Below are 11,655 nucleotides of genomic sequence, written 5' to 3'. Positions count from 1 at the left end.
TGTGAAATCATATTTTTCAAAAGTACATCAGAGGTCCTGACAACATTGTTTTCCCCATTTGCTGACTATTGTTTTGAATGTCCTGTCCCTTTTAAATCAAATTGAAATTTTTCATTTTTAGTTTGGTCATAGCAGTAGCGTTACCTGTAAGTGGAGTTTATTTATTGAGTCACAGGAAGCAATTTGATGTATTGTTATTATAAATCTGAGTGACACAACTCGTGTGTTTGAACAGTGTGTAATTCCCAAAGGTGAAGGTCAATTCAACATCCTGGCATTTCCCCTAGATTCCTTTCTGATAACCTTGTACAAACACAAAAACTTTGAATGGGGTATTACTTGTACTTTATTTACAATGAGCTACATTTTCAATAAAAATATTGTATACAAAATATGTAAAATATTTACAAATGCGTAATTTTTTGGACAAAATACAACCACACCAAGCTGTATGTTACAATAATACCAAATGCAACAATTGATTGGCATGAAGATTTTATGTACATATGATAAAATGAGTACTTTGAATTAAAATGAGCACTACACGTGAATTTGTATCAAAATAAATCTGGAATTTACCACTCATTCATACTCTCCCTATATATAAACCCTTTAACATTATAGTAATGGGTAAATTCCTGCCTTTCAGTTTCACATCTAAATATAGAACACAAAAAACAGCCAACAAAGCAAGGTGTAGTTTCACTTCCTCGTTCAGTGAGTGGGCGGTATCACTTCCTGGTGTTTCCTTCATAGCTACTGACCACCGCTCTAGTAACTCGCATACCCTTGTGTATTTAAAGCACTATATCCGTCTCTTCTTAATCTACAGTCTGTGACCTACTTAAAATAATTTCCACCCGAATAAGCAAGTTATTCCTGCTGAGGTTGCTATACGTGGGCGAACATGCACATAGGTATGTGTCATCTGTCTTTCACCTTGAAGGACAGATTTTCACCCAGAAATTTAAACTGGAGGGCATCCAGTGAGGAAATGAAATCATAACCCGCATAATAACGTAACAATACGAATAACAATGCCTCTGTCAGAGGGGCCTCAGGACTGGCCCAGAGACTGGACAGCTGTCTTTGTCTCGTCTAACCCTCCCTGATCATTTGTCACATTAAGATTGGCTCCCACTGAGGGGTCAAAGTTCATGTTTCCAATGTTTGAGCCGAAGCTGTCGAAGGACATGTTCTGATCCTGATCACCAAGGTAAGCCTGAAGCATTAAGTCTACATTCTCCTGGTCCATCCCCGAGCACTGACCCATTGCCTGACCTCCCATCATGAGGTTCTGGTTCAGCGGTTGTGCAGGGTTTGAATTCTGTGGTATCCCCATGCCTCCACCGAGAAGAGACTGGAGGAAGGTGCTGTGGTCCTTTTCCAGGGGCTGACCGGGCTGGTTGATACGGCTTGTGGCCTCCTCCTGGAGTTTACGCACGGCCAGATTCTGCAGTAGTTTGATTTGCACGTCGTCAGGCAGGTTAGCGAGCTGTTGACGAACACTCTCCGTGGGGGTAATGGTCACATTTCCCATGGTTGTGTTGTCCAGGGTCCTTACATTGAGGGACGTGCCGTCCTTTGTGTGGGTGGTGGTGACATTGGACACTGGCGGCATCTGATGGGCCCCACCCAGAAGATTCTCCACGGTGTAGGGAGGGACTTCAGGCACTGTAAATTAATCATCAGTATTTGATTAGCAAGAAATCTAAGATATTTTATTTTGTTGTCTTTTTGATTGTGTTTTATCACTTCCATTACAAGTACAGGTACAGGGCCCCTTGAGGGCCTTTAATTGGTTAAGGTACTTCACTACACCGAGACGTATACTTTTTAAGACACTACAGAGTTCTTGAAATCTTTTTTCCACTGTCAGTCATTTGGACTGACAACCATCAGAAGTATGTCAGTCCAGACTGATTTCTATCAGTCCAAACATTTTCCAATAGAAAGATGAAAAACTACAAGTATATTTGCCTTATAGTTTCTCTCATTTTTACCTTAATTATTGTGATTTTTCCTATTTTTTACATTCTGGCTCCTGATAACATTCTTATTTATCACTTCATTAATTATTTTGATTTCCTTCCCTCTCTCATTATCAACTTTCTTCTTGTACTCTTTCTCGTTCTCTTTCTGCACATCTCATGTAACTAGGGCTCGGTTGTCAGATAGTGGAGTTCTTATTTCCCGAAAAAAATTTATAAATGATTACATTGGGATTTTTGTGTGTATTTCTGTGTTTTGCAATAAAAACATTCACTGAAAACCCTGTTTCGGTGTATGCAATGTAATTTGAAAAAACGTAACGAGACAACACTCGCCATCTTGGATTTATAGGGGGCCCTCAGTTCACGCTATGTTTAAAACAAGTTCTCCAATTTCTCCCATGATTTCTGACGACATCTAGGTTGGAAAATGATTGAAAGACTTATTCCTATTGTCTGACTACATCTGTTAGCTGCATTATAAACACACCGTATCAATATGTACGAAATACTCGCCAAACTTATCGAAAGCAACGGAAGTAATAATTACTGAGGTGTTCCGAAAATGTATAATAAGTCTAGAGAGAGCAAAAAAAAAACTGCGAAAAACTCCTCTAGATTTATCGTATGCGTTCGGATCTCCTCAGTGAGTATGAAAATTAGTTATATTTTCGCAAGTTACTCTGTCCATATCTACCGGTCATTTGGACTGACAGGCAACCTCAAGTAATCGGTCCTTGGTTATTTTTATCGGTCTTGCCGACAGGACCGAAAGATTTCAAGAACTCTGCACTACGTCACAAGATGGCGATTTAAATGCTTTGTTAAACTGTTTGTATCAATTGATTCAGGTGTATATCGTCATAGCTCAGTGGTTATAGTATCAGGCTTATGAACCGCAGGTCATGAGTTCGAATCCACCTGGGGTTTTTGTTTATGTTTACTGGATGAAATTTTTGAATACATCATTTTTTATCTAAAATTGCCCATTTTTTCGCCTATTTGACATATACACTTCCTATCCATCATGCGTTCTATCATAATCAAGTAATTTTCTGCTGATTTGAGAAACTATTTTACGGTGTAGTGAGGTACCTTAATAAAGAAATTGAAATTGAATTGAAATTGGTACTTCATTCACTAACACTTTCAAACAAGTTTAAAATAAGAAAAGCCTTTTCAGTGTATCAAAATTTCTTCTTCTAAAAAGATTTTTATTTTACAAAGAGGCCATTCTTGGGTGAGGTTTTACAACAATGAGGCCAATCTGGGGTGAGATTTTACAAATATGAGGCCATTCTGGGGCGAGGTTTAAAGCATTGAGGCCTTTAAAGGACGAGATTTTACAGCAATAAGAACGAGATTTTACCAAGACGAGTCCATTCTGGGGTGAGATTTTACAGTGACAAGACCATTCTGGGGTGAGATTTTACCAAAACATTAGGCCACTCTAGGGTGAGATTTTACAGCAACAAAGCCATTCTAGGGTTAACTTGCTCACCTTCTTGCTTGATCCTGGACTTGGTCGCCTTTATCTTCAGCCTCTGCTTGATGTCTTCTCCAGAGACATTCACTTCAAAAAAAAAAGAAAACACACTATCAGACACCTCTCATTTAAACAAAACTCTCTTATCTACCTGTACTTCTTCATCCTCAACACATTTACATGTAACTCAATCTTTTGAAGAAATACTATAGGCATCAAATCTACTAAACTTCTAAAGGAAAATTTATACTTATTAATAATTGATTGCTAAATGAAATATCTAAATGTACAAATAAGGAAATTCTCTTCGCAATTTAAAGAGGTTCTTCAATCCTCACAAGAAACTTTTACATGTACATGTACCAGTATTTGTAATTTAATCTATAAAGAAATCTCACACCCCTTGACTTCATTCTTTTTGTGACAGTACATGTTCATCACAGAGATTTGAATGCATTGCGAGATTATTCATACTACCATTTTTTACTTTATTTGTCAAACATAGTATCTAAGTGGATACAGCATCAGACTACCGCCAAGCATCTCCGGAGTTTGAAAATGACAAGAGTTTTTTTTGAAAAGTGATAAAATTTAAAATTCTGTTATTTTGATGTCATATGTTAGAATAGTGGTTTTTTTTAGAATACATCAGTTTTTGCTGGTTTAAGAAACTTTTCTCTGAAGGTGTGGAGGACCCTTAAGTAATATTAATATCTAACTGTACCTAGGTACTGTATATACAGGCAAATATTCGCCCTTATTTTACTTTCACTCCTTTCGCCCTTGTTGTCAGCAGGCAAACGTAAGACAGAGATTTCCAATATCTCATATTATTTTTTTTTAAAGACAGCTGTGTCTGGGCAAATTCAAGATGGGGCGAAAGTGTTTGTAAGTTTAGAAAATAACACAGGGCAAAAATAACCCATATACAGTATGTGTAAGACTTTGAGATAAAACTGAAGTAAGACTCACTATCAAATCCCCAGTTTTTCAGCTGATCAGCCTTCCTTTTTCTTTTCTCCATGATTCGGTCAGGATCTGTATTAACAAGAGAACTCATCATTATGACCTTATCATTCATACGTATTGGTCTGTATATGCTAGTGTTTGTTATTTTGAGTACTATCTATAAACTGTAAAACTTTAATATGACACATTTTTAGACTTCTGTACCTGGGTCTTCAGGCATGTAAATGAATGGGATTGAGTCGCTGGTTTCGGGTTCATTGTTGCGTTTGAGCTGCATTTTGACCTCCTTTGGCCGTGTGATCATTGTGTCTTTGTAAGGTGGTGTGCGGAAGACAATGGCGTACTGCGAATTAAATCAATTAAAATAAGGAAAACCATTTTCTTAAAAAAAAATTCAATAGTGGAAAACCTAAAGAGGTAAGGTAAAAAAAATTAGGACTATATTAGAAGGGATTCACGTATTTTAAAGATCTAGATACAAAACAATTATATGCCCAATATAACACAAGCATAAGGAAGCTAATTCACCTATTTTGTGAAAGATTACAGGGCATACATAAAAAACTATCAAATTTCATTCATAAAGGTCTTTTCATCCTAAAAGGGCAGAGTTGACGAGGAATCTGTAATATTATCTGTTTGAATTTCTTCAAGTATTTACCTGTCTGTGGATGTCGTTTGTGCTGAAGTCGGCAAAGTCTTCCCACACACATTCTCCACACTCTGTCTCCTCATAGAACCGGACCACAATATCATCTAGGGAAACACACACAATACATCAGTAAATGTCGAAAGAATTAAAATTACCACAATATCATCTAGGGAAACACACACAATACATCAGTAAATGTCGAAAGAATTAAAATTACCACAATATCATCTAGGGAACCATACACAAAACATCAATAAACGTCTAAAGAATTAAAATTACCACAATATCATCTAGGGAACCATACACAATACATCAGTAAATGTCTAAGGAATTAAAACTACCACAATATCATCTAGGGAACCATACACAATACATCAGTAAATGTCGAAAGAATTAAAATAACCACAATAAATGTCTAAAGAATTAAAACTACCACAATAAATGTCTAAAGAATTACAATTACCACTTAATGTCCAACATAAACCAAATGCTCATTTTCATTAACAGCTAACATTTTACTTTTTTGTAATCTTACAGCCTCAATGCAATGAATTATTGCTTTAAAAATATTCAAAAAAATATTCTTGATTGTTCTCTAAATTAATTTTATGTGATTTTCAAAAACACACTAAGTAATTCAAAATCAGGGCTAAAATGCAAAATTTACCTGACACAAAAAATATACATGTATACAGAAAACTGCGATCAATTCCACGTACCTCTGTTGATTTTCTCACACAGCAGGAAAACCTCATCACCTCCCTTTGCCTTCCCCGAGTGTCGGTCTACTCGGCAGATTACCAACTCGTTCAATGACTCTGCAAAAGGAAAATTACAAACATTAGCCCTCACAAACAATATGGACACACATGTATCAAGATTCACAGTAATGCATGTTTTGTTTCAGTTTATAGCATGCAAAAAACCCCAAAATCTTCAAATTATTTTTATCATGAATACAATATACGACTTGCTTTTATCATGAATATGAAATGCATGTACATCTTACTTTTATTAAATATGAATAACAAATTAATGTACAACTTACTTTTATCATGAATATAACGATATAAATGTACAACTTTCTTTTATCATGAATATGAAATGCATGTACATCTTACTTTTAATATGAATAACAAATTAATGTACAACTTTCTTTCATCATAAATATAACGATATAAAAATACAACTTACTTTTATCGTGAATACAATGTGATACAACGGGAGGAACAATGCGGGTGATTTTTCCATTTTCATCTGGCAGGAATACTTGGAAACACAGACGGACCACGTTAAGATCTATACTGTTGATTTTGTTCAAGTGTTTGAAACCACCTGCAATGCAAATTTAACATTCCTTGAAATGTAAGCACTAGAAAAAGAACTTTTACTAAACAAACCACTGTTGTCAGTCACCTGATTGAGGACTGAGATGTCATCACACTTATTAGTAAAACACTGGTATACATGTGTTTACAGGCAGTGGTTTGCAATGATAGTCATTCGCCATCTAAAGGTACATGTAGTCATAATGTTGCAAAGATTTCCAAAGCAGAAAAAAAAGACTTGATAACGGTATCTGCTTATTCACTGTAATGTTACAGACATTTATACTGTAAACCACCTTTCGTTTGCATGCGAGGAATTTTCGCATAGTTGGCTAATATATCTTGCCAAAATAATGACACAGGTACATGTACACATAAGGCCTGAATTAGTCATCATAACCAGTTTATCTCCAGTAAAGCCGCTGAAAAAATAGCTCGTTTACTGTATTTCCTCTGGATTTAAATAAATCACCGATTTTGATATACCGGTACATGCAAAGCCATTTTATAACCTGAAGGTATTGCTTACTCTGGAATGGATCCACATTGATTTCTTTTCTCTGTTTCAGGTTATTTTCCACATCTTTCTTTTTGGCACACTGTATTCCGAGGTGTGGGAAACTGTTGAAAAAATAGCATATTTATCAGAGGAATTGTATATATAGGAAGATATTGATTTTATATTTCTAAAAATCAATCTTTTTGAAAAATACAAAACTTCAATTGAGTTTTTGTAACAGTTACAGATGAGTTTTTGTAACAGTTACAGATATGAATAAGATAGACATGAACATCCACCTAGTGACCTATCAATTACAGTCAAACTTCGTTATCTCGAACTACGGTAGATGGGACTGTTTAAATAGTTCGAGATATCCGAGTACCGGTACATGTATTTGAGATATCGAGGGTAAAATACTTAAAAAGTAAGTGGTTGGGACTTACAATTCACTCCGACACATCCACTGTATTCGAGATATCAGTGTTAGAGATATCGAAGTTTAACTGTACATATATTGCTGGTTAGTAACTCATTTGTCATCCCCTTCCCCATGACAAAATTAGTTTTGTGCAGAATGGTAAAAAAATTAAATTCTGCCAAATTGAAACATATTTCAGTGCTTTGTTTGTTTTTTTTAAGTAGGACAATTTGAAGAAACTTGTCCCAATCAGAACAAACACATTCTTTCCAACTTAAATGTGCTAATTTTCTCAATTACCCTAACTATAAAAAAATGGAAAATCAATCCCGGTATATGAATATACATGTATGATAACTGAACTGCTTCTCATGTTTTTTAAACATAAAGTTTAAATTCAAACTCTAGAAATCCAAATTATGACAAGTTTAATAAATATGTAATGACTTTCCCTACAATGTCACTTCTTTTCCCAATTTAAATGGTTTCAAAGTGTGACACAAGATCCCTGAATTTTTAAAATTTAAATTGAAAATATTGTGCAGTGCCTATAATGCAAACATGCAGTTATGTCAAAATCATAAATCATATTAGATATTTATGAGTTAAATCATTCAATTGATTTAGGTCAAAGCATTTTTTAGTAGCCTGACATTTATCGATTGTCATTAATACTGTATTAGATCAAGTCTCTCCCCCTCCCCCACTCACTGCCCCCTGAACTTAAACAAACATAAAGCACACCTAGTAATGACCGTGGAATTTGTCAATATTCTCCATAAATGCCATATAAGATCTGCGAGTTGTTAAACATCATGACAAACACAAGTAATCACTGACCAGAATTCCTGGACTTTTTTTTACCTGATGACGTTGGTGTCCTTGACCTTTAGGGTACAGACCCCCCTTTTGCAGTCCCTGCCCACTAGGTTGTGGGGGTGGGGTTCGTACGGCTGATCTTTGGTCACACAGGAGACCACTATCACCGCTGTGCCAGTGTAGTTGTGAATCTGTAATATAATTAAAATAAAGTTAACAAAAAGAGCATATTCATCTATCCTAAAATTCCTTCTACATTGAACCATTTAACCTGTATAATATGTACAGTTAATTCCTTCTCCAACAGAAAATTCAATCTGTATTAATAGTTACTAATTAAAATGATGTCACCAACAGGAAAAAATTGGCAAATTCATATACCTTCCTTCTCTAACAGACCATTCAAAAAAAGAAAGAATATTTAAAATAGAGAGAACAAAGAGAACCATCATCAGATGTCGTAGACTCTTTTTTTAACAAGAGTATTCAGCAATTCCATGATTTTGTATATACCGGTAATCGCAAAATATAATGTTGAGAGCACATCACTTTAACTTTATTATTATGTTCAAAATCTGCCAAAGATGCTTTTCACGATTTTACACGAATATTAATTTGTCATGTTTTTGAGGAAATTGCAATATAATTGTGTACGAATTTGTCTAAAACCTTAAAGTACCATGGTTCTCTTTAGTGAGCTTTGTTAAAAGATCGATAAAATTAGAAGTATTCTCTTTTATCTTCATTTATAACTTTAATCAATTTTTGAATGGATGGGATTGATTAATTGCAAAGTTGTCCTGCTGTATCTACATGTGAGCATCAGTTTAATGAGTCCACATCACCCCACCGCCTACCCCAAACGATCTTTCTCTTTCCCTCCCACTCCACAATTCTTGCATATTAAATGCACAAGTATGTCCCAAATTAAAAAGGCCTCATGATCATGAAACATTTTTATACTTAAGTTCAAAATTCAATCATTTTATTATAATATTATACCGGTAATCTGTCAGAAAGTTATGGTTTAAAATTTGTAATTACTAACATATTAAAGAGACACATTTTGAATGCATTAATTTTCATTTTTTCTTGTATTTATCACAAGACAATAAGACAGTGTACAAGTTTTGACTTAAGACTACGATTGCTTGATGATCCTGAGGCCAGGCCTCTTGGACTTCAATGGTGTTCATCCCATAACTATTTAGCACAACTCAAACAGGACTTTTGTACCTTAATGGTTGGAAAGGTCTTCTTCTCAGAGGTGCTGCCTTCACCAGGAATGCTGCCCGCTGATCTCCCCTCACACTCGTAGCGGAACCGCAGCCCTCTCTGCTTGGGCTGTTCTACGATCTCAACATATATTCCGTCTTGCGTTTTGTGGGGGGTTCCTCTGTGCGTTGTCTGTTTCTGTGGCTTGGGGGGTTGGGGTTGAGTCACAGGAATTTGAGGGGTCATGAATGATTCCTGATTTTGTGCTGCTTAAATAAAAAAATATTTACTTACAAAGTGGCAATAATCTGTTGTTTACCATTAATGTGTTACATTTTGTTTGTACATAAATCATCACATTTTTATACACCAATTATTTGCATTAATTCTGAATCAGTGCTTGTTTTCTCTGGGCACACAGATCGTATTAAAACAAGCATGAAATACAAATAAGCTATGGAAACAGTGTTTGGTATAAATTCTCATACTGTATCAAACTTTCAATATTCTTGAAAAATTTTCATGAATCTACTCTATAGGTTAGAATTTTGTAACAAGATACTAAGCTATTGTCAAAATTTTCTTTACACTAGATGAAACCATTTTAGTCCTAGCGGAATGTCTTGAGTTTGCTGGAGATGAATTTAAATAGTAGCTCCCCTTTCTTATACTGAGGTGTGAACCAATGAAAATCAGAAAACTGGTGATACATTGTTGAAAACTTGGTAGATGTAAACTATCATCAGTTAAATATACGAGATTAGGAAGATCTGTGTTAACATTGATAAGCGGTGAACAGAGAAAGGAAAAACAAACTTACTAGCGAATGAAACAAGCAGAATATATTGCATGTAGATTTAACAGGAATTTCCCTATAAACTACAACAAATCAAGAAATTTTCTTCAGTTACTTACTTATCAGTTGAACCAGGTCATTATCTGCTGGGTCAAAATTTGTTAATAATTCATGGTTCCCATCCATTAGAAGCCTCAAGTCGTTACTTCCCAAACCCATCGGGTTATCTGAAGATTGAAAAAAGAGTGTTGGTCTATAAACATCAAGTCAGAATGATATTATTGTAACATTTTCAATAATGTAACATTTTATCAAAAGACTTCCCACCTCATGAGGAAGTTGAAAAAAAAATCAACACGAACGTACAACTTTTCATGATTGTATAAGCGTGACATGCTTATCTCGTTATTTATTTTTGTTTCGGCGTGGGTGTTTGTGTTTACAGAGGTAGATGTTATACTGACTGATCTCTGAAAGGGTCACTCTTTTAATCTACGTGTGTTCATGCGTCACGCTCCGATGAACACAGATTTCTTCTCTTTTTGTATTTTCTACAAACTAACGGGATACGTCTTGCAAAACTTTTAAAGTCTAGAAGATTACGGCCCAAAACATGTCACTTTAACAAGTTGTCATTACAAATCATCCTTTTCAAGAGCGATATTAACTGCAAAAATACAAATGGCGACCAAAATATTTTCCACTTTCAGTTTGACAATTGACATCGAGCAGTTTTTGATTAAAACCCCCATTTGTACCATTAATTTTCACCGTCAAATACATACCGTATCCAAAGTTGAGCTCAGCCATGTCAGTATAGACACAAATTTTACCACACTGAGTATATTTCAGGAGTTGGACTTTCCAAAGTTGTATATTCAGTGTGAATTTCCAAGACGTAATGGTGCTAATTTTAGCCTTCGTAGAAACCCGTGGGTGTTCGGCAATGACCGACATCGCATTCCTTACAATCGTCCCGTTCTTGCATTTTGTAAACGATTATGCCTGATATTCAAAGCATTCTGAAATTGATAAAAAAGCATCTAAGATCTATATTGTAGATTTTTTAATTGTATATAACAAGCGGCATTTTCCGGTCTTTTCCGCTGTAGTTCTTCTCGTGGCTACGTCACAATATGGAAAAACCCACATAAACAGAAAATATGGTAAATCAATGCATATTTTAAATAAATTAAAAAGATAGATTTTATTGTCTTAATTACGCCCATTAGTTCACCTTCTTAATCTGGAATTCATCAAACACAATGATTTATAGAGTACGTGCGCGTCGTTAAAGCGAGAAACAATAGTACATGTTATTTTTAAGTTTGTGCCACGATCACGGTCACTGGAAGTTACCGCGCGTAGCTAGCCGGCTTATTGGTGTCCAATTATTTAATTATTATTTTTTTCAAAGAAAAAAAAGGCACAAAAGTCAGATTGATGGGAATGGACATTTAATTCAGTTATTAATTTATA

At 35.2% G+C, this 11,655-nt stretch overlaps 1 protein-coding gene across 2 annotated transcripts; it reads right to left on the bottom strand.

Annotated features, from left to right (window-relative positions):
- Window positions 1-328: 328 nt before the first annotated feature.
- Window positions 329-11,119, bottom strand: LOC128177219 (putative transcription factor p65 homolog). 2 transcript variants are annotated; one of them, XM_052843847.1, is made up of 12 exons: window positions 10,962-11,119; window positions 10,296-10,403; window positions 9,402-9,649; window positions 8,211-8,356; window positions 6,956-7,047; window positions 6,293-6,433; window positions 5,818-5,916; window positions 5,108-5,202; window positions 4,651-4,789; window positions 4,450-4,515; window positions 3,493-3,564; window positions 329-1,674 (listed from the first exon to the last, which is right to left on the bottom strand). In XM_052843847.1, exons 1-12 carry the CDS (start codon window positions 10,984-10,986, stop codon window positions 1,058-1,060), a joined length of 1,848 nt encoding a protein of 615 aa, XP_052699807.1. In that variant the 5' UTR covers window positions 10,987-11,119; the 3' UTR covers window positions 329-1,057. The 2 variants fall into 2 exon arrangements, with proteins under 2 accessions (XP_052699807.1, XP_052699808.1); XM_052843848.1 differs by having other exon boundaries at window positions 9,402-9,646.
- Between the last annotated feature and the right edge of the window lie 536 nt (window positions 11,120-11,655).

Source organism: Crassostrea angulata, chromosome 3 (assembly GCF_025612915.1).
Source record: "Crassostrea angulata isolate pt1a10 chromosome 3, ASM2561291v2, whole genome shotgun sequence".
Classification (NCBI taxonomy): domain Eukaryota; kingdom Metazoa; phylum Mollusca; class Bivalvia; order Ostreida; family Ostreidae; genus Magallana; species Magallana angulata.
Note: the sequence above shows the minus strand (reverse complement) of the source record. Positions and strands in the feature narration are given on the sequence as shown.

Coding starts and splice junctions, on each gene's coding strand:
- LOC128177219 (XM_052843847.1), bottom strand. CDS start 10,986: ATGGCTGAGCTCAACTTTGGATACG. Junction 8,357..9,401: donor AGACCTTTCCAACCATTAAG/GTACAAAAGTCC, acceptor ATTATATTACAG/ATTCACAACTACACTGGCAC. Junction 7,048..8,210: donor AAGGACACCAACGTCATCAG/GTAAAAAAAAGT, acceptor TTTTTTCAACAG/TTTCCCACACCTCGGAATAC.